Genomic DNA, 23,471 nt, shown 5'->3' with positions numbered 1-23,471 from the left:
CCAATGTACAGTTACCTGTATTCCACACATAGAATTATAAACACTTGTTGTTTTAGTGATTTCTGTCACCTGTAAGGGCAACTGTATCTTTGTCCTTTCCTGTACGAATGGCAGTCATATAGTCAGTTGTGGAAGAAAAGGTGACAGGAAGTCAAAGTCATGCATTCAAAAATTTTACTTAAGTAAAGTTACGGAAGTATCAGCGCAAAATGTCAGTACCAAAAGTAAAAGTACTAATGAGGCAGCAGACCTGCTCACGTCAGTGTTCAGATTATTATTACTGTTGTAGCTGATCAATGCTGTACTAATTGCACCTACTTTACATATAGTAATTTACATATTGGATAGTTTAATCCTTAACAATGCACCAATTTATAAACGGTTTATCTTCATCTGAAAAGTAACTGTAACTGTTAAATAAATGTAATAGAGTAATAAGTACAATATTTCCAAGTGTGGTGGAGTTGAAATATAAAGCAGCATCAAATGGAAATACTCAAGTAAAGCACACATATCCAAAAACTACATAATAATAATAATTAACTTTTTATATTAGCACTTTTCAACAAAAAAAATTCACAAGGCAATACAATGATAAATGACTTAAAAGTAAAGACAATAAAATAAACTATTAAGACAGAGTAGCGCTAAAATAGATCAATAATAAAATATTAAAGAGGTACAACAATGTAATAAAAACAAATATGTATACGTGGATATGGTACTTGAATAAATGTCCTTAGTTATTGTCCACTGCATTCTGGCAACAGTTTAAATGTAATTTAGTGTAGAAATTCAGTATAATTTACAGTTATGATAGTTTATAATTGAGAAAAACTGCAGCACACTTTCGTAAAGGAGCTGATCTAGCCAGTAATCTGAAGTGCTGATTTTTGTCATTAATATTTTTAGATTTTTTTTTTTTTTTAATTTTGAAGTCCCCCTCCACTCAAAGATCTGTTTTTCGTCTTGTTCCTACACTTGAATGTTTGAGCTTCACTGTGCAGAATGATGTATGTGCAGAGTTTGACACCAGAAGGCTGGCCTACTAGCATGATTTGTGACATCACAACTAGTTTGGAAGCCTTTCTTGTCTAATATTCAACTTATACAAGTGTGATGTGGAGACTTGAAGCTTCCAGTGTACATAAACTGAGAATAGACTTTACAGTGAAGTAGGAGACATCTTGTGTCTGGCAGTTAAACTTCTGACATGAATTATATTTGCATATTTATATATTCTGAATTTTTAATGAGAGAGAAGGATTTGATGCCTTTTTTTGTGGAAAAACCATATCAGATACATTATTATTCACAGTAGAGTATTTTATATACATATTAAAACAGTGGTTCTCAACCTTTTTGGTGTCAAGGACCCCCAAATTAATACACATCAGGCCGCACACCCATATTTGATAAGATGTAGCCTCAGGGATCCCCATCTGATAAGATTCAGTTATTCCATAACTGTCTATACTGTAGATTGGCAGATTAATATTCTTATAAATTCTCTCATTGGGTCAACTTCTAGTCAGTGAAATAATTCAAGATTCATATATTTTTACATCCCATTATATAAGTATAAGAGAGTAAAATTTGGGGGTTTCAGCTCCTCAACATTGCAGCAACAATAGCAATAAAGTAATAGAAATAGCAGTAAAAATAGTACTAGAAATACAATACAATAAATAATATAAATAACGCATAGTGTGTGTGCGTGTGTAGGTAGGTAAATAATGTAAAATAGTGAAAGTAAATTATTCGCCACTCTTCTGGGGACTCCCTGGAACCCCCTCAAGGACCCCTGGGGTACCTCAGGTTGAGAACCTCTATATTAAAACATGCCTGGAGGGGATCTCTAATGAACTGTCGCTTTTACCTTGAAAGGAAAAGCGGAAGTGCGTCGTCGTGATTGTGGCTAACTTGACGCTACCGCAGCAGGAAGAGACAGACAGCCCGGTTTGTGTTTGCTGTTGCTGACAGCGTGAAGGAAAAGATGTGATAGTTTCTCTCATCAATTAATTTTATTTTTAACATAAGGTAAAGGTCAGGAGCAAATGATTAATTTCAACCTGTCAAGTGTTTTGCTTCTCAGAGGGAAAATGAAGATGCTAGTGCGGACAAGTGCAGCTGCACGCACAGCCCGCTGTTTCCGTTAATCTCCGAAGGTATCGTTTCTTATCTTTCACCACTGAGAACAACAACCTTTATTTAAAAGATAGAGCTTTTTACTAACCATGTGTGTTTATGTTGACCCGCTGGCAGTCCGGTCACCACGTCAAGACTCTTGTATTGCGGGCTAACATTAGCTAACGTCAGGTTAGCTGTAAAATCTGACGTTAAAAAGGGGAAAGTAACGTTAATTTTTACTCCCCTAATGATGTGTTGAGTCCAGGTGCGTTAGGGTAACCTGCTGGTGGTGTGACAGCCAACTGCTATAGTGAGGAGATGTTTTCAGTGTATCTAAGCTCTCAAAAAAGCTGAAATTGCAACTTATAAAAGCTTTAAATAGACTCAAGCTATCTGCAGTAACCACTGTCATTTTGAATCTGTCTTCCTTCAGGAGGACAGAAAATCACATCACGACCCTGATGTTCAGTATGTTTGTGTTGCCTCGCTAGGCCCCGCCTCCAAGGAGAAGCACACCTATCAGTGATGGTTATGGAGGATGATGGACGTCCCTACAGCCAATCAGAGCCAGACACCCTGCCAGCAGTGGGCGGGCCAGAACGGCTGGTCCACAGCTTCTCCTCAAGGACCTCCTCCCTTCAACCCTCTGCCCAGCTTTCAGCATCTCAACCTGGGCTTCACTTCTGACCAGATACCCTCCTATGACCACCTGCAGCCGTCCAACCAGGGCTGCTTGAGCCACCCCAGAAACAACACTCATCATAGCTTAGTGTATTCTAATAATGCTGACCACAGTGTGCAGCATAGCGTTCATGATTCCCATGTTTCACCTATAGCTCCAGCTTCAAACCCAGGAAAAAATATACCTCCATGTTCTCTTCCCCTTATAAATGAAAGAACACAGTCTTGCAAGCTCCAACAAATGTCACTTTACTCCCCCCACAGCCCTCACCAAGCAATATCTGCCCCTTTCCAGGCTCCATACACACATCAAGGTTTACTGAATGGACCTCAGTCGCCACATCAACCCTTTAGCCCTCCATCATTTGGACAAAATGTGAATCAGAGTCCACAGTTTACATTTGATAGGGCGAATGTGGAGTCTGCTGTCAATGCTGGATATATCCACAATCATGCCGTGCCCACCTCTCCTGCCCAGCAGCAGCCTCAGTGGACTCTCCCACCTTACAACAGAGGTATGTTTATCATTAACATGCTAACATGCTAACATGCATGCTGCAGAGCCTCCCACACACAGACTCACAAATTCATATGAGGATGAACTAGCCCAGGTCCAGCAGCATTGATCAGTATAGTTAAAATAACTTCAGTGGCAAGACAAATTGCACTATAGAACAAAGCACCAGCACTTACTCATCCATAAGCAATCTAATTATGTATACAGAGCATCACAGGTTAGCCCCATAATGCAGGATTTATACCAGCATCATACTGATCACAGTGTTTGTCAATTGTTAGTCTTTCAAGTAAGTGCTGCAGTCTGACTGAAAATAGCCCTCTTATGTCAGAATATGATCTTTCCGCCTGCATCATCTAACTCATTTGTCTTCTCCTCAGGAGCCATAAATGAGTTTGTCCCTGATGCAGCTGCACAGGAGAGGAGCAATGCGCCACAGGTGGGGAAACAGCATTTAAAACATATTAGTCTATAAAATAGTGATAAATGCCCACCAATGTTCTCCTGAGTCCACGGTATCATCTTTAAATGTGTTGTTTTGTTCAAAAATAGCAAATGAAGTCATCAGCACTGACAAATAAGTATGTAACACTTTTTAATAATGCACAGCAGCAGAAGGAAGCGGATGTGTTTCAGCCTTAGGCTTTCCTCAGCATTTCTGAGACATATGCGGGTGTGACCCCTATTAAACAGCAGCCAGGGACCTGCCGGTGATTAACAACCAGCTAATACAAAGCATCAAAACAACATCATAAAACTAGATACTAATAAGACAAATTAAGTCATGAGAAGAAGTATATCACATCTTGTTATTGCAAAAACCAGATAAGTAACCAATTGATTTCCACACATATGTAAACTCAAAAATACCCATCTGTATTCATAAAAAAACAAGACAAAAACAGTTCACCATTTAAGCCCCTAGGATACTCTGTCTGTAAGTGTATCCAATAGGCCTCTCTTTGGAGACTGTGGCTTAACAGCCTCATTACCCATGAACCATAGCCTACAATATTCATGGCCAAGTGTCTGGCTACAGGAGACCTCTCATCCTTATTTCTGATGCTACTCTTACACTCAGAGATCCTAATTCTCAATTCCCGTTTTGTCTCGCCTACATAACCTACCTACATAACCACAAAGGCATTCCAATAAGTAGACTACATGTGATTCATTAGGCTGACTACATGTGATTCATTAGGCTGACTACATGTGATTCATTAGGTAGACTGCATGTGATTCTACCCCTGACTTTATTTTTTCTGCCTGTGTGAGGATGTAAAAAAAAAAAATAGTCCCATTCGGTCATAGCGTTACAATTCACACAGTTCAAACAAGGAAAGACAGCTTAAAAGTGTTTTGTTTTCTTCAACCCACAGTCCAAAACCCAAAAGATATTCAGTTTACAAAGCTATAAAACACACAAAGTTGGAACCAGAGAATGCTTTTTTTTTTTTTTTTTTTTTGCCTGGAAAAAGTTTAAAATTGTTTCAGCTGTAGTAGAGATTCACCCTCTACTAGAGCAGCTGCTAGCAGTTTTTTGTGTTCACTGGTGTATTCTTGTCAGTTTAGTGCTTGGTGATGTACTCTAGGCAGTAGTGTCTCTGAGATATTTTTATGAGCTCTCAGTCTTTTGATTTTTTCTTTTTTTTTCTTTCTGCAGTCTCCCAACTCTGAGTCTCGTTATGGCCTGGACCCAGAACTCCTTCCCAGTGCTGTAAGTCCTTCCATCCTCACTCTTAGCATCTTTTCTTGGCTTCTAACTCTCACTTATTAAAAATGTCATATATATATATATATATATATATATATATATATATATATATATATATATATATATATATATATATATATATATAAATATATAAATGAATTCAAACTCTTTACTGGTTATTATGACAGCTCATACTGGGTAGCATTCTGCAGCTTTTCAAAAGACGGGTTCACAATTTTTCAGATCTTTCTTAAAACAACAGTGAGGTGCCCAAATGAACATTGAAATAGGTTTTCCTTCCTGTAATCATTCCACCTGTTCATACTGGCCATTACATTAATGCTTTCATAATGCACTCACAATGTAAGTGATGGGGGACAAAATCCACAGTCCTTCTGTGCAAAAATGTATTTATCTGAAGCTTCAGGCGTCCAAATGAGTCAAATCAAGTTGATATCTTTCAGCGTTACAGTCTTTTTAGTGCTAAAGTCCCTCTTTTTGTTACTATACTTCCACTGCAGCTCAACAGGGAAACACTGTCCGAGGAAACACAAAGAGGGAATCTGATGCTAAAAAGACTGTAAATGTGGCAGATATCCACTTGATATGACTAACTCAGACTGCTGAAGCCTCGTATAAGCTTCAGATAATTTCAAATACATTTCTTTTGCAAAAAAAAATGGCCCCCATCACTTACATTGAAAGCACATTTGAAGGAAATCTTTTAATAGCCAGTATGAACAGGAGGAATGATTACAGCGAGGAAAACCTCTTTCACCGTTCATATGGACACCTGACTGTTGTTTCAAGACAGACTTGAAAAATTGTGAACATGTCCTTTAAAATATTCTGACCTCATTAAACTCATTACAGTTTTCGATTGACAAGGTTTCGCCTCTCTCTCTCTCTCTCTCTCTCTCTCTCTCTCTCTCTCTCTCTCTCAGGTGAAAGTGATGGCAGAGGACAGGGCGGAGTGGGAGGGGAAGGTCTTCGTCTCAGAGCCTTTTTCCCATCTTCCTCCTCTAGCAACTACTTCCTGTATCATAGAGGACAGAGGTAAACACACACTATGACGTCTGTATCTGTGCCACAGTGTGTTTTATCCACTACTATAGGACCAGATTTGATTCTTCACACTGCATCAATATTACCTTAAAATTTCATCTGATTTATACAACCAGCAATGAATGTATTTAGTACTTTGACACCTGATTACATGTATTATTGATGGAGATAAATTAGACCTAGGTTTGGTGATATCAAACAAACATCACTGTGATGTCAGGTGTGGAATTTTGTAACATCGTCAGCTCTTTGTTAAACCTTTAGATTAATTTGTGCTTGTTAAATGCTGTCGGCCAACAGTTTTTTGGGAGAAGTAAATTAGTCAGACATCAGAAAGGCTTGTGACAATGATTATTTTTGTCTTCACTGAAGTTGTTCAGAGCTTCTCATGTTCAGATTAATATTTTTTTGAAACAGGCAAAACAAAATCAGGCGTCATTTTGGTAAAGTGATTTTGATTTTTGGACTGTTGGTTGGATAAAACAAGAAAGTTAAGGACGATACTTTGTGCTCTGGGAAGTAGCAATGACTTTCCACAGAGTAAACATAATAAAGAAAATAACTGGCAGATTAATTGATGTCGTGGTCTTCAATTACTGACCTTGTCTCTGCTGTTACAGGTAATGCGAGTCCTTGTGTCATCCGCTCCACCTCATACTGTGTGCCCTGTGAAGGTCAGACCGCCCTACTCAGCCGTCTGCCGCTGGGAGCTCTGGTCACCCCTCTGGCAAAACAAAACACTAAAGAGGTGAGTTTTTATCATCTCTGCTCATTCTATACATATATTAAAAATAAAAACAAATACGTGGCTTATTAATGGAACAAGGAACTACAACTAGGCTGATCTTAGCGTGGAAGTAGAGCCATTAATCAGCATTTTGTAACATTAAACCCATCTGCCATTTAGAGTGAAGGTTTCAGTGGGAATATAAACATGTGTATTAATACTTGTGTGTCTAATATGTGTATGTTTGTTGTCTCTAGAAGCCCCTGCCACTGTGCAAAGAGCCAGAGTGTGTTGTGGGTTGTTCCTGGTGTGGGGCCTCTATGTGCCCTGCCATGGGCTGGCAGGACTGTGGTCAGAGGTTTTACTGCCCCTTCTGTGGGAAACTCAACGAAGGTAAAATTAAATAGCGAACATTAAAGGATTCAGGTGATGTTAATATTTAAACTGTAGGTTCAGTTCAGATTGACAAAACACAAGGCTGTTTTTTTTCTCACATCATAGCTACAGTATGGTTTCAGTTGTCTCATAAATGCCCCAATTAGAGCCACAACGATTAGTTAATTAATCGATTGATAGAAAATTAGCATTATCATGTTAATTGAATGATACTTTTAGTCATTTTTTAAGCAACAATGCAGTTTCTCATTTGTGATTATTCTTTAAGAAATAAGTTTTTCTGTGTCAGATATGATCGTAAACTAAATATCTTTGGATTTTGGACCGTTGATGAGACCAAACATGACATTTTAAAGATATGATCATGAGCTCCAAGAAATTTAAATTATTGATTTTTCACAATTTTCTAACATTTTATAGATTTGTCAGGAAAATAAACAGAAAATTAATCAGTAATGAAAATAGTCATAAGTTGCAGTACCTGCAGCTGTCACCAACAAACTGGAGGTCTAGAACGGAATAAACAGAAATAATATTTTAATAGAAATAACTACGTAATGTAAACAACCATGCTGTAGAAGAGAAATCAGATCGATTGGTAGTTTATCAAGTTTGTTGTTTCCTTATCATGCAGCAGCTGTTTTCTCTCCTCTCTTGTGTCTCAGTGTCGTGGCAACACTACCAGCCAACCAAAGGAGTGGACGGGTTCCGGGTCGATAAAGACACAAGGCCTGAACTCCATATGGGGTCGTATGAGATCCTCAACTCTCAGAAGGTTAGTTTCACTCTCTTCAGTCTAATAAATGTGTAAGAGGGGTACATGAATAACCCCATTTGTGAGGATTTCTGTAACTTGATATAATTTGATTAATTTATTAATTACCAGACATTTAACAAGCAGTAATGCCAAAACATTGCTGTCTCGAGCCTCTCAAATGTGAGAATATGTTGCCTTTAAATGTTTTATATGATTTGTACATTGGATATGTGGGGATTCAAGGCTGTTAGTCGGACAAAATAAGGAGTTTGAAAGTGTCACTTAAGAGTCTGGTGAAGAGCAGGATTAGTGTTTCTACAATAATTGGAGAATAACAGAGAAAAGAGTCAAAGCTCAGCTCCAAAAGGAATTCCTTCAATAACATAATGTCGCTCTCTCACTTAAAAAAAATGTTCACCTTGTTACTAACCTTCAAAGACGTTTGATAGTCTCTGAATCTAATGAGGAAATATGCCGTGTGTGTGTATAAATTGTTGTATTTTATCTCAGGGTGAACCTGCCGCACTAATTCTAGCCATAGATGTGTCTGCCTCAGCACTGAGAGGAGGACATTTAGAGTTTGTAACACAACAAATACACAGTCTGCTCACCTCTCTGAACAGGTAAAATATACTCCGCCCTCGCTACATACGCATACACACACATTCTCTCACAGCTCGCTCAGTAGTATCCCTATACAGGATTGGAAATTCGAGTTTCATCTCATTTGCGTAGGGAGGATGGTGACGTCCGTATCGGTTTGATGACGTACGACAGCAGGATCCACCTGTACGACCTCAGCCCCGCCCTTTCTCGCCCACACATGCTGGTCATCACAGAGACGGAAGACCTGCAACTTCCTGTGAGGGAGGGGCTTCTGGTGTCCCTGAAAGACTGTATAGAGAGCGTTGACAGGTAACGGCTGTGACAGACGTGACTCTGTATGTTGAACTGAAGCGGTAAAAACTGAACTTTGTACATATTGCTTATCTAATATGTTATACTACACCAGTATAACAGTAGTGTACTTTATGTTCTGGTGAGCTCAGTTTTTGCTTCTACATTATAATTTAGAAAGCAATCACTTAGAATCAACTGAGTCCAGCAGCTAGAAGAGAACCGATCAATAAACCATGTGCAGTGGTTTAAAATTATTACATGTCAGAACTTTATTAAGTATTTAAACAATGCATCACCAATTTAATATGCGCTGTGGTTCAAGAGAAATTTGATGTTTCAGGATCAGATGTTTTTTTTGTTTTTCTAATTTTAAAATAAGAAGCAAAAGACAACAATGGACCCCAAGTAACAGTTTTGTTAGTTGAAGGAAGGGTTGATGTTTGTTCCAGCAAAGATGTGAACTTGTCAAGCATTTATAATACAGTCCAATTAAACTGACACTTAAAGCAAATACCTTTTTATAGTCTTATTGGACTTAACTACATCGTCAGTAGCCGTTTTTTGCCCACATGTAAAAGAGATGCTTCGTATTCTCACTACCAGAAAATCTTGTCTGTAACAAATGCTTTCCTGCAAATAAAAGTGATCAAGTGAAAATGCTACTTTACTGAAAATTATTTAATCTCTTTGGTACCCTTTGGTATCAAGTTATACTAATTTTGAGTGGTTTTATAATCTGTTTTCTCTCTGTGTGTGTAGTGTACTGCAGCTTATTCCTCAGTTTAGTCTGGAGTGTGATGACTCCAGTGGAGTTCCCATGGAGCTGCCTGTTAAAGCAGGACTAGCCGTACTGCAGGTCAGTAATCACAGCACAGACTTCAATGAGTTTATTGGAAGTTAAAATTGTTTGTTTTGGAGCTAAACGACTAGGGATACAATTATAAACCTGATTATTTTGCAAACTGTCAATGATTTGTGGGAGAGATGTTATTTTACTGATAGTTGGAGTCTTAGATAAAATATTTGATAAAGACTTTGCTTTCTGTAAGGCCCTGAGTTCTCCTGGCAAGTTGCTCATCTTCCATACTGCCCCTCTGATAGAGATGGGACACACACACTCCTCCTCAGGGTTCTTTGGCTCCAACAAACCAAAGGTAACACACAAACACACACATACACACACATACACATACTGTACACATTCAGTATATTCTGTAATATACTGACAGTGTTCCCAGAAAACTAAATTGGGGGCAGCAGGGCAGTAAAGATTGCTGTTCAACCAGAATTGGAAGGTGTCACACATACTGAAGTGCCCTTAAGCCTTCCCCCCGGGTCTAGACAGCGAGCGTGTCAGTCGTGTTTTTGTCACATGCACGTCACAGGCAATAGATACGCTCTCATTGTAATCTATGCGGCTGTCTGCACCGGCTCCGTGCAGGCTTGCGTGTCACGAGCGTAATCGTGACCTGAAGCGATGATTTACGTGTCAAGTCTGTTTTCCTCCGTTTTACATGCGTCACTACAGTCGTGTTTTGGGCTCTGAGCACTCTCAACACGCAGGTGACCTACGCTCAACACTGCACCTGAACACCTCCGGTGTAGACACACAGATGGAGCACTCGCTGTTGCTGCTCTGCTGACGTGCTGCTGACGCTACACTTGCTGTCTAGACACGGGGTTAAGCCCTAGGTACTCAAGTGGGCGCTGCTCTGTAGCTGACCTCTGACCTTCTTGTACTTGTACTTCATACACAGGTATGAAGTAGAAAGTTTTGCTGTTGTATAGTTGCATAAATTCCCTCCATTTTTGTTTTTCCCCCCAGTCCATCTTTCAGCCGTCGGAACCAGCCGTCTCATTGGCCAAGGAGTGCGTCAGTCAGGGCTGTGGCGTTCACCTGTTTGTCCTCTCCCAGCAAGATGTGGGCGGGGCTTGGCCGGGGCACATTCCATATCTAACAGGTGGAGCTCTGTACACCTACAGCCACCTCCAGGTATATCAACAGTACTGCTCCAAGTGTAGGGTTAGAAATTTATAACACAAAGAAAATCATAATTTTAATAACTCATTAGCTGTTGTGATCTTTTGTCAAGTAAAAATATAAAACTGGTGGCTGGTTAGAGCTTCCTCTGCTTGATAAATGACTGAAATGACTGTGGATCCATGTATGTTGCACTTGTACTTTTTCTGAAACATGTCACAACAATATCAGTGCTTCAGAGCTTTGAAGCACCCAATATTAGAACATAGTACTGTATTTAGATGTATTTTGGTAAAAGATGACAGTTTGGGATATACTATGCATTCAGATGAGTTTTATGTCCCATCATAGACTGGTATGTTTTTAATTTCCACTACAGGGGGAATTGGACAGGGAGCGTTTTAGCGCCAATCTAAAAAGGATCGCAGAGATGGACACAGGCTACAAGGCTGAGCTCAGGATTTTTGTTAGCAAAGGTGAGAGATTTTATTTGCGTAATTATGCAGACAGAATCCTTCAAAAACACCCGCAGTGCCACTTTATTTGTACCTGTCCCACCAGATTTGCGTGTGTCCGGCTGTTATGGACTGTTCGTCCCCGGTCCTAGTCCAAGCCAGGTCACCATGGCGACCCTCGATTGGCAGACAACACTGGCTGTGGAGCTTGCACACACCAGAGCTCTGGATAAGACGAGAGGTGTAGCCATACAGGTGGGTTTATTGTTATGATCATCACCTTGCATCAGGAATGTGTGGAATTTACAAATCTACAATGGTTAATAAATATATATTTTAAAAATAGGCGACTACAATGTCACAGAATTAAATAATGTTACTTCTTAAGACCATGACCATACAGTAACTCAGTGCAGACTACATTCTGTTTCATGTTCTTAATTTGCAGTTTGCACTACAGAGTATCCATTTGGTTTACCTTCCTCTTAATGGTTACCACTGTATAATCCTCCTCTGCCCCCTCCTGTCCGTCAGGTTGTATTGTCTTACAGCACGCAGACTGGAGACAGGAGGACCAGGGTTCACACTCTGACTCTGCGGTGCTCAACCCACCTGCAGGAAGCTTTCCGGCACTGCCAGGCCCAAACACTACTCGCCTTCTACTGCAAGAAGAGTAAGGAACTAGTACTATAGATAAATGCATTATTTACCTTACTAAAAGTGTAATGCTTCTCAACCATGAGCATCATCATCAAGATCGTAATTTCTGTTCCAAAATATAGGTAATAACAATATATGTTTTTATCCAGTTTCACAAAAATATATTGCTTGAAAAAAAAAAAACTTAATATGAAGTTCATAGAATGAAATACAGTTTACACAAATTAAATATACTGATTATCCATGCTAATATAAGTTATGTCTACACACAAGTTTGCTATTAGCATCAGGATAATGATTTAGGTGCCACATATAGCGCTATTACTGAACATTTATTAATATCAAATGAAAGTTAATATCATAGTATGATATCTGCCAATGACTGACATCATGATCAAAGTAACTTATGGACACTCTCGTACCTGAAATATTGATTTTGCAATTGTTTATCTAAATTAGTGTAAAATGTGATCCTGTCTCCTTTCTAATGGTCATATTTGTTTACAGTAAGTCTACATTTGTCTCAAAATTAAAGTGGAAGTAATTTATCGAATTCTAAATGAATCCCACAAGATTACAGTATATTGATCTGTGTTGTGACGTGTCTGTCTAGTGTATTGCGCCGTGTTGGAGCGCCCTCTACAGGAGCTGAGGGAGGAACTGCAGACAGAGGTAACAGAAGCGTTGGCGTCCTACCGTAAACACTGCTGCTCTTCTTCAGTGTCTGCTGGACAGGTGAGATTATTTACACAGTGTACACATGAGAATATTCACTGTATGGTTTCAAATTCTTCCACATGTGTAGTTTTTACTTTATATCTTTGGTGTAACTCGGCATTAACACCAATTCATGAGCAGCAGCAGGCGCTCTGGTCACTGGCTGCTCGCTGCCAGCCCTCTAGCAGTCATCGGCAGGGGGGCAGGTTGTTCAAGCAGCGCTGCAGACATCATGTTCAGTTGTGGCCAATATCAAGTTTGTAGTAGTGTCATTCAGCAGGCTGACCGTGAACTTGACAAGGATACAATTTTCCATGTTTCCACTGTATATTGCGTCTAGTCTATATTTCTGTCATTTAAAAAATAAAAATGCTATTTTACTTTCAAAATTACATTGTTGGCTGAGTACACTATGGAATAAAGCATCATAGGCTAATTATAGATATATATCTAGAACAATAATAATAGAAATAGCCTAATATTAATATAGTAGTGACAGATGTTTGCTAGGAATTTTAGTACAGTGGTTGCTGTGGGAAGAAAATCAAATCCCGATCTGCAATTGGTTGCTTCTTCAGCGGCGTCACTGCTAATTTGCATAAAGTTAAACTCTGCTCAACTTCAACCTGTCTTTCTTGGCACTGGCATCGCGCTGCTCGCTGCTGCCAAGGCATCTGAAGGCCCTTTGTTGCCAGCTTTCATTGAGAATGAATGACTGCCAGCTGTTTTTGTCACTTATGAATCTTTGGGTGTGAGTGTACAGTAAGTTAAATGTGTTAAAGCTGTGACAGTCAAACTGCTATTTCAGATTTGATTCAATTTTAGTCATTACCTCCATCCTTCACTACATTCTCTTTGTAAGTTTGTTTTACTTTACAAACTAAGTTTAGCCTCATACGTCATGTTCATCTTGTTTTGTCCTTCAGTATCTTTACAGCTGTGTCAAACTTAATTAACAGATTATTTTTTTATGTGTGTGTGTGTCCTGTAGCTGGTCCTCCCTCAGTACCTGCGAGCTCTCCCCGTTTACATCAACAGTTTGAGGAAGAGCGAGGTGCTGCTGCCAGGCCTGCGGAGCTCCGTCCACCAGCGGCTGCAGCAGCGCTGCCAGGTGCTCGGCATGGACACGTTCACCACCGCCACACACTTCTACCCTCTGCTGCTGCCTCTGGTCAGTACGATCAACACACAGTCCTGATCACAGTCAGGCAGACAAAATATAGAATGGCAGAAAATATTGACTCTCTAGATGTAATCTATTTTAAGTGTTGCCTTATGTTATTTAATTTAGATAACTCAGTATGTCATACTGTATTTTTAAAGCTAACCATTGGCTACCATCACATAAGATTAATTTTTATTGTGACCAGACAATGTTACAGTCAGTAAACGTGTCAGACACTCGAGAGAGATTTACTTCAGAGAAATTTTCCCTCATTTGTCATCCGCAGCCACTGTCAGTTGACGGTTCCAGCCCTTCAAACCCAGAGGAGGTGCTGCGCTGCTGTGCCGCCAGCCTGGAGCCCAGAGGTCTGTATTTGGTTCATGCACCCCTCACCCTGCTGCTCTGGGTGGGCAGCCAAGTCCCAGCATGCACCTTGGTGGAGCTCTTCAATACCAGCTGCTTCTCCTCTCTGCCCTCTGGAGAGGTGAGAGATTAGAGGGATGTGGGTATATACATCTACAGCAGAAGATTTAGCTAAGTTACAGTACATAAAATGACCTTGCAATGGCATTTTAGTCTATAATCCATAATAACAAGCATAAAAACCACATAAAATTGTTAAAAGTTGGCTATAAACAGTATTTTATAAGGTATCAGGTATGGTTATTAGGAAGAGGAAAGCAACGAGTGAGGGCAAAGGAAATGGAAATGTGTCTGCAGGTGATGAATTATAAGAACTAGTTTATTATGAAGGTTGATGATGTGTCTCACCAGTGAGCTCAGTTGTTTATAGTGACACTAATTTAACCCTAACAGCTCTAAAGACACAGCTGAAAATATTTCTGACCGGCCACGAAAAGCAGTGTAACATTTATGTGGGTTAACAAGTTCTCAGTTTACTGTTCATTTCAAATGTTTGTTGTTTATGTGTGTTCTTCCAGACCAAGCTCCCTGCTCTGGAAAACCCTCTGTCCATCAGTATTCGATCACTCATCAACACACTGAACTCCCAGATACACTGCGCCCGCAAGGTGAGCTAGTCAAGTCAGCATTGTGGCAGCTTCACAAGCCGGCCTACATCTGTGAATTTACATATATGTATATATGTAAATATATATACACACAGATAGATTTCAATAGAGAGTGACAACCAGTATCTGTCTCACAGTCTTATTGTAACACTGCTTCTTAAGCTGCGTTCATGTTATGTCAGATTTAGTGTAAAGTTCAGCTGCCACATGGAGAAACCAAAAAAGCAGAAATTAAAAGGTAAATTAAAGGTTCTGTGTTCCTTTCAAGTAAAATGTTGGAGATTTTTTGTGAGCTCTAATATCTATCTCTATCTTGGTGTCTAAATTTAGTTCATCTTCAGTTTAACTGAGAAATTTTGGATATATAAGCTACAGAATTTCAGCCTACAGTATTTCATGTAAGAACAAGGAGACGAACCTTCTATCGCCAAATTTTCCATTTGTCAAACTGTTTTTAAGGATACAGAGTTGGGTTACATCATTAGAAATTTTGAAAAAACAAAAATGAAGTTACGGGGAGAAGCTGAGGAATTAAATTTGCCCCCAGTGTGGTCGTTCACATTTTATTTAACTTCTTCTCACCTGGTTTTAAGTCACCGTCATGTGGTTTACATACAGCTACTGTCCTCTCATTCAGAGGTGGTGACGTGTTGCTCTGGTGTGGACCAGGTGTGAGGATTTCAATGTTTCCCTGCAACTTATTCAAAGTCTGAATTTTCATGATGACTTTAAAAAGCCTGAATAGCCCAAAAAGCAAAGTCAGAGACGTCACTGTGCTCCACATCCACATCAGAGTCACATCAGGTCAAACAGATCACAGCGGCTGTTGACTGATGATGTCACCGTCTTTCTGTCTTAGCTGTGGGTGGTCAAGCAGGGCGACACCTGCGAGGAGACCCTGCAGCGCCACCTGGTGGAGGACAAGAGTCCTAACGGAGGAGCGTCGTACGCAGACTTCCTCTACCATCTCCACGTCAACTCCGTCCGAGTGTTGCAATGACCGACATCACACACACACATTTTCTGACCTGTCTGGCTGCGTTATCAGGGTATCTGCAGGTCTGGAACAGTCTTAAAAGGCATTGATTTAGACTTCCTCAAAAAAAGGCCTTAGAAGGTATTTAAAACTTAAATTTAAAACTTAAATTTCATTCACAAAGGTCTTAAATATTTTTGGTTTTAGTAAAACCTGGCCCGAATATCCCCATTATTGTTTCAGACCTCTAACCTTAAATTAATTAGTTATTTTTTAATTGGTTTAATTGGTTAATATATCCATCCTTCCATTCATCCATTTTTTTCTGCTGCTTATCCACATCCAGGTCATGATTGATGAGTAATTACTTATTTTATTGGTAATGATTGGTATATACTGCCAGGAAATAATGACAAAAAATAAATTTAAATAAATTGCACTTGGTAAATAATTCTAGTCCTTATCATCACTAATGGTTTTTATTGATATCTTTCATATTTTGACCATGAAACAGGAGTTTAATCACATTCTCTGTTGTATTTAAAGAGTTTTAAATGTAACTTGGTGAAGCCTGCAGAAACCCTGATGATGTACAAGAGCTGACACTGCAGCGTATTCAGCTAAAAATAAACAGTATTACTAGACAATAGTATTACATTATAATTTGGAAATATTAAAGGCCTGTTGTCAGAGAATCAGACAGCAAGGGGACATTTTAAGAAACACATGATTTAATTTATTTAACGACTGCTGTGATATAACGTGTTTGTGTGACGTTGAATGTAATCCATGTTGTTGTCAAAATGTGTTTATGATGTTAATTTATTCCTGTGTCATTGCAATTCTCTAATCCTTGCCTGAGAATTGTGCGTGTGCGTGTGAGAGTGTGCGTGTGTGTGTGTGTGTGTGTGTGTATGCATAATCTCCTGTAAATAAATAAAGGTTTTAATTGAACCTTGATTGAAGTTTTACATGGTTTTGTTTCCTCAGTGCAGTTCAACTAAGGAGACATGTCTCATTAACATCACACGGAAACGTTTTTTTGAAGCAGTGAAGTTTTACGTCATCCTGCGTCAGCAGATGAAGTAGAGCTGCAAGGATTAATCAATTAATGGCCAACTACTAAATTAATCACCAGCTATTTTGATGATCAATTTATTGTTTTCAGTTAGAAAATTTCCATATTCTCTGATTCCAGCTGATCAAATGTGAATATTTTGTTTTCTTTAGTCCTCTGTGATAATAAAAATAAATATCTTTGGGTTGTGGACAAAACAAGACATTTGAAGAAGTCACCTTTAACACTTATTTACATTTTTCACCATCTTACCACATTTTATTGGCTAAACAACTACTTGATTAATTGAAAATATAATCGACTGATTTATCAGTAATGAAAATAATTGGTAGTTTCAGCCCTAAGATGAATATGTGACTCATGAAGCAGAAAGGGCAACTGTCTAATAAGTCCAAGTGGCTATTAAAGCTAATTGGCGGCAATAATGTTGCTGTGAGGATGGGAAGCATTCGAGCATGTGGCTGGGGTTTATTTTTGTTTCTATCACGTGTTCTGAATCACTCTACAGTGAATTTGATTGGCTAAACCATCTAATAAGAAGACACTGTTTCATGAAGCTGAAATTGGTCTTTGTAGGCGAGATGATGTTGGAATATGTGCAGTAAAAACAAATGATCTGAAAGGTCCATAGCAATTGCCTTTGATGCACTGAAATTGTCTGAAATACAAGTAAAGGTGGGATTTTTTCACATAAAGATTGATTCTTGATATTTCCGTTTTTTCACCTGGTAAATTATTGGTAAGAAGTCGAGATTAGTCTCTGTAACTATACATTTTCCCTGCAAGAAATGATTTGTTTCTGAGACAATTGAGTTGATTAAAATCAATCATCTCTAATTGCATGTCAGTTCTTTTCTGACCCTCAGTCTCATTTCACCTTCATGACTCCTGGAACTCCAATCACTCAGCTTTCATTTTTGGATTTCATTACCTTGTTATCCTCTCATGCACAGTATTCATCTCAGTAAACATCTGTGCAGAAATGAGCTCCCTTCAAAAAGTATAATGAGTTTCTCCTGCTGTCTGTGGGTCATGATGTTCTCTGTCCAGTTTTTGAATCTTGCACAATGTCATAGCTCAGGATTAATGTCGTTTTATTGGCGATGTGTCTCACTTCGGTGAATTTTCAGAATTCTTGAGGATCCATCACAACTGCATACCTGTAAAGACGTGTAGAGAGCGCTTAGAAACTGCATTTAGACAGTTGTAAAGGCCTAAACTGTGGTTGGCTCAACAATTTCCAAGGTGGGTGGGGTTCTGCCAGGAGCAATATGGAGTCATGACAGTATTTTTAAAATCTTGTCTACAGCTGTGGAGCATAAAGCCATTTTACATCAAGCCTTGCATATTATATGTTACATTTTGCAGTGAACAACATGCAACGAATGCCCAAATGCTATGATGACTGCTGTATTTCTATAATAGTTCTATAGTGATCGACTGTCTTTACTGTTTTATCTACAAAGCTATCTGCAAACCCAAGCACACCATAGTAGTTTATTGCTGTCATGTTTGAATTATGTATTCCTAAAACTGCAGTGGTGGAAATCCAATATTTCACCAAAAATCAAAGCTTAGAGAAAAAGTCCAAAAGCTGAAAACAGATTTGTGTATCAGAATTTTGTTTTTTCTTCTTTCCTCTCCCATTAATCACCTCATGACCCCTCAGAATTATCTAGTGACCCTTTGGAGGGGCCTGACCCATAAATTGGGAACCACTGGACTAAACTAGCTAACTGTATATAAAGCAGTTGAAACTAGCTCCATCTCCAGCAGCTACAACAGTGACATGCTGCTCTAACACTGATGCTTCAGTATTAATAATCTATTGATGTCATATATAATAATATATCAATAATATATCAGTCAGAGGGACCAAGACTCCAGTAAAGGATCTGAGTACTTCTTCCACCACTGTAAAAACGTATTGCAGGGTTAATATGCTTTTACTGTCATGTTTGTAAATCAAACGCTGAAACATTTCTCATCGTCCAGTTGAATCCAGATAAAACACACGCATCTACAACACACACGGCGGCACGTTTTGAGAGCACAAACCAGCTCTCTCATATTTGCCCCTATTTGGAAGTACGAGCCGTGCAGGCGGGAGGTGTGTTCGATTACGTTACCACGTTGTGCCGCTCTGTCCACCAGAGGGCGGCAGAGAGCGACATCAACGCTGCCGCTCAGTTGAAAGGCTGCGAGCCAATCAAACATTGTCAAGTTAGACACGTTTATCAGCACAAGACCGGAACGTGGGTGATTGTTTTCCTTCAAAATGAAGTGCAAATATATCACTTAAAGCAATTTATTAAGCAGCGCAGGTGTACTCCGTTAGAAAAGACTAGTAAACTCTGATCTCCAGCTACATGCAAAATTATGAAGCTAAATAAATCAATTAGAATCAATAGATTTAAAATGCATACTATGCTGTGATGTTTCCCTATCTTAAGTGTACAACACATTCAAATATGTTCAACTGGCATGACAGGAAATCAAATGACTTACTGTATGTCAGTCTAAAAGGGTGATTGACCTGTTGGAAAATGAAAAGATGGGGATATTTTGATTTTGATTCAAAAACTTTTGATTCAAGTGCAAAAAGCAACCGATGCAAATTAAGTTTTATGTTAACAATTGTGTCCCATGAGGATAAAAGTTATGAAAGCACAGCATGCAAATGTTAGAGAAACTCGTCTATCAGGCCACTTTGTGACGTTTCTAAAATGTAAATTTGAATCCTTGTAATCCTCAGCAGAGGAGCCAACGAACAATATATTCAGAACCAGATTTTTACCTGTGAACCTGTTCAGATCTGCATTACTGAGTTTTGGCCACAACTCTTTTGATAATAAATGAATTGTTTTGAGTTCATGTTTGCACAAAATGACTATGTGGACACACTGTTGATTTTTGGCCCCCATCACTTACATTGAAAGCACATTTAAAAGGGATCTTTTAATATCCAGTATGAACAGGAGGAATGATTACAGTGAGGAAAACCTCTTTCAGTGTTCACATGGACACCTGATTGTTGTTTTAAGACAGACTTGAAAACTTGTGAACCTATGCTAATTTAAAGTTCTCATAACCAGTGGTGGAAGAAGTACTCACATCCTTTACTTAAGTAAAAGTACCAATACAACAATGTAAAAATACTCCATTACAAATAAAAGTCATGCATGAAAAATCCTACTTAAGTAAAAGTACATAAGTATTATCAGCTAAATGTAGTTAAAGTATTGCAGTAAAAGTAGTGGTTTGGTTCCTCTGACTGATATATTATTATATATGACATCATTAGATTATTAATAGTGAAGCATCAGTGTTAGAGCAGCATGTTACTGTTGTAGCTGCTGGAGGTGGAGCTAGTTTCAACTACTTCATATACAGTTAGCTAGTTTAGTCCAGTGGTGCTCAACCTAAGGGTCGGGCCCCTCCAAAGGGTCAGCAGATAAATCTGAGGGGTTGTGAGATGATTAATGGGAGAGGAAAGAAGAAAAAACAAAGTTCTGATACACAAATCTGTTTTTATTTTTGGCCTTTCTCCTCTGATTTTTGATTTTCGTTGAAATATTGGATCATTTGAACATTTATTGAAATGAAACTTTACTTTATTATTCATTGAAGGAAAAATCACTATTTGGTGGAGCTGTTAACAACTCATAGACATCTGAAATGTGACCTCGACTACACACTGCTTTTTGTAAGACGTCAAAAGCCAAAAAAGATTGGAAACCACTGGTTTCATCTTTGACAATGTGAAACTGGTCATATTATCCATTGTGTCAAATCTTCATCTGAAAAGTAACTAAAGCTGTCAAATAAATGTAGTGGAGTAGAAAGTATAATATTTCCCTCTGATATGTAGTGGAGTGGAAGTATAAAGTAGCATCACATGGAAATACTCGAGTGAAGTACAAATATCTCAAAACTGTACTTAAGCAGTAATACACCATTAATATGAGAGCTGTGCTTTATTCTGGAAATCTTAGCCGGAAGTCACGTTGATTCGGTCAGCTAGCTTGATCAGTAGTCGCTTGAGCGCGGCGGTAGCTGCCTGTCAGATAGTGGCGAGAGACGCAGAGAGAGAGAGAGCACCTAACCTGGTCGCTTCGTCTTTCTGTATCAAACCCTCACTCACTCGGCGCCTCTTTAAAGGCATTTCACCGCTCCAACGGCCGTGTAGCTGCCGGGCGGACCTGTGTTTTCAAACACCAGATCTAACACGAAATAACCGTTAACGTTTTCGGTTCAGAATAAGGGAGAAGAAGCGAGAGACAGACAGGGGAGAGACATGGCTACGACAACCTGTACGCGATTCACAGACGAGTATCAGCTTTACGAGGAGCTGGGGAAGTGAGTATCTGTTGTTGTTGCTGCTGTTGTTGTTGTTGTTGTTGTTGTTTTGAGGTGTTCGTTTCGGGTTTGTTTGGGGTTTTGCTTGTCTGTCAGTTAATGAAGTGTCATTTGGATAAACGGTTGCTGGTTTCCAGGCAGTGCACAGCAGAGCGACTCTGCAGGCCAGCAATGCACACAAGTGTGTTTGTGTGTGTGTGTCATAGGCTACTTTCGGGGACATATTTCAGACTAAAGACCGGTTTATTGGAGACTGCTTGTCCAATTGAGGACAAAAGCGGTGTCCCCAATTAGTAAAAAGCTGATTCTGGGGTCAGTGGTTAAGGTTTATGGTTAGGTTAAGGTTAGGGTTAGGGTTATGATTAGGTAAGTAGTGGTTATGGTTATTGTTAGGGTAAGTCTCCAGGAAATTAATGCAAGTGTATGTCATGTCCCCAAAAGTGACCTCGGTCAACATGTGCGTGTGTGTGTGAGTGTGTGTCTGTCATAGGTTTCTTTCGGGGACAAATTTCAGATTAAAAACCAGTTAATTGGGGACGGCTTGTCCATTTAGGGACAAAAGCTGTGTCTCCAATTGGTTAAAAGCTGATGTTTGGGTCAGTGGTAAAGGTTAGGGTTAGGGTAAGTCTCCAGGAAATTAATATAAGTCTATGTAATGTCCCCAAAGGTGACCTAGGTCAACGTGTGTGTGTGTGTGTGTGTGCGCGCGCGCGCGCGCGCGCACGCGTGTGTGTAATGTAACCTAGTACATTTACTCAAGTTTTGTACTTAAATACAATATTGAGGTACTTGTATTTTAACTACTTTATACTCCACTACACTTATTTCTCAGCTATAGTTACTTTTCAGATCAATATTTTTTATGTAAAACATTTGATCATTTTGTTATATATACACTATTATAAGTAGATGAGACTATTCATCAGTATAAGGTGTTCAAATTAGCTCTACCGGCTTGATTACATTAAAATACTGCTCATGTGTAAATGTCAGTGAATCAATATTACACTCATTTATATATGATAAATAGAAAACTCTAAATTGGATCCTTTTGCATAATGAGTACTTTTACTTTTTATACTTTATGTACATTTTGCAGACAGTACTTGTGTACTAAGTTTTTGAATGCAGGACTTATTAGGATGTATTTTATTGAAACTCTTACTTAAGTAAAAGATCTGAGTAGTGTACTTAATCCACCACTGTCTCTCTCTCTCTCTCTCTCTCTCTCTCTCTCTCTCTCTCTCTGTGTGTGTGTGTGTGTGTGTGTGCTTTTTTCGGGATGACAGTTCTCAAAATACGCATCTGTGTGTGTGTGTGTGTGTAAGTCTCTCTAACACATGCTTGCTCTTCGCAGAATATTTTGTCGTGTATGTTTGATCTTCACAAAAACAGATGTGAAAAAAGAAAGCAACTATAATATCTGCAGCGACACGTTAAACTACAGAAACGTGTTTAAACAGCGGTTTATGGGAAGTCATTTTCTTTTACAGCTGTCTGTCCATTATAGAGAGCAAGGAGTAACAGATTTTTCTGATGAATGTGCATGAAAATGAAATCTTTTATGGTTTCACACATGACTTTTTCCTGCCTGGTGTGACCAGAAACCCTCTTAAAGAATGAATTAATGTCATCTGCAAAGCCAGAAAACAAACATCTGTATAGAGAAGTGCATTCCTCTGGTTATAAAATTACATTTTACATGCCAGCTTTTTGTTTGTCCTTACCTTATTTGCCATTTCTCCCTTTTTTTCTTCATATGACATCCATTTAAAATGATGAATTAATGCCGTCTACATGTACACATATTTGTAGAAATGCAAGAAGTAGCTTCATTGCACGCAATGTGAAAGAATGACAACTCTTCCTTAGAGGGCTTTTTTGCAGCGTTGTGGTGACAGATAACACAAGATAAGACTTGCACTGGCGCCAGGTCAAACAACTCCCTTCCAACTCTGTACTTACAACTATACAGTGGTGAAAGTACCTAACTACATTTACTCAAGTACTGCACTTAAGTACAGTTTGCAGGTACTTGTACTTTGAGTATTTACATCTTATGCTAGTTTATACTTCCACTCCACTACATCTCAGAGGAAAATATTGTACTTTCCACTAGGGGTGTACATAAAATTCACGGTTCGGTATGTACTTCAGTTTTG

General features: G+C 39.0%; 2 protein-coding genes and 1 long non-coding RNA gene across 29 annotated transcripts in view; 2 read left to right on the top strand and 1 right to left on the bottom strand.

Moving 5' to 3' along the window:
• Positions 1-1,904: 1,904 nt before the first annotated feature.
• Positions 1,905-16,832, top strand: si:dkey-13n15.2 (protein transport protein Sec24C). 3 transcript variants are annotated; one of them, XM_067570798.1, is made up of 22 exons: positions 1,905-1,998; positions 2,096-2,168; positions 2,622-3,326; positions 3,709-3,767; positions 4,992-5,045; positions 5,987-6,098; positions 6,728-6,855; positions 7,092-7,227; positions 7,896-8,005; positions 8,498-8,610; positions 8,723-8,902; positions 9,647-9,743; positions 9,937-10,041; positions 10,713-10,880; positions 11,248-11,344; positions 11,430-11,578; positions 11,858-11,996; positions 12,597-12,718; positions 13,692-13,871; positions 14,152-14,349; positions 14,807-14,896; positions 15,756-16,832. In XM_067570798.1, exons 3-22 carry the CDS (start codon positions 2,669-2,671, stop codon positions 15,894-15,896), a joined length of 3,036 nt encoding a protein of 1,011 aa, XP_067426899.1. In that variant the 5' UTR covers positions 1,905-1,998; positions 2,096-2,168; positions 2,622-2,668; the 3' UTR covers positions 15,897-16,832. The 3 variants fall into 3 exon arrangements, with proteins under 3 accessions (XP_067426899.1, XP_067426905.1, XP_067426913.1); XM_067570804.1 differs by lacking the exon at positions 2,096-2,168 and having other exon boundaries at positions 1,905-2,040; XM_067570812.1 differs by having other exon boundaries at positions 1,905-2,168; positions 7,095-7,227.
• Positions 14,160-23,162, bottom strand: LOC137168449 (uncharacterized). Its single transcript, XR_010924283.1, has 3 exons — positions 23,037-23,162; positions 17,882-18,110; positions 14,160-14,341 (listed from the first exon to the last, which is right to left on the bottom strand). It is a non-coding gene; the product is annotated as an uncharacterized lncRNA (long non-coding RNA).
• Positions 21,005-23,471, top strand: part of LOC137168294 (calcium/calmodulin-dependent protein kinase type II subunit beta-like) — an 81,262-nt gene continuing 78,795 nt past the window's right edge. For 13 of the 25 annotated variants that reach the window (XR_010924261.1, XM_067570992.1, XM_067570884.1 and 10 more), the window contains exon 1: positions 21,006-21,309. Coding sequence is in view for 24 of the 25 variants with exons in the window: in XM_067570992.1 (XP_067427093.1) it covers positions 21,248-21,309 (62 nt within the window). In the remaining variant the exon portion in view is untranslated. Of the gene's footprint in view, positions 21,310-23,471 lie in introns of all 25 variants that reach the window. The other 12 variants (XM_067570999.1, XM_067570956.1, XM_067570865.1 and 9 more) reach the window with 1 other exon arrangement.

This window comes from Thunnus thynnus, chromosome 2 (genome assembly GCF_963924715.1).
Source record: "Thunnus thynnus chromosome 2, fThuThy2.1, whole genome shotgun sequence".
NCBI lineage: Eukaryota > Metazoa > Chordata > Actinopteri > Scombriformes > Scombridae > Thunnus > Thunnus thynnus.
This window is presented reverse-complemented; position numbering and strand designations above follow the sequence as displayed.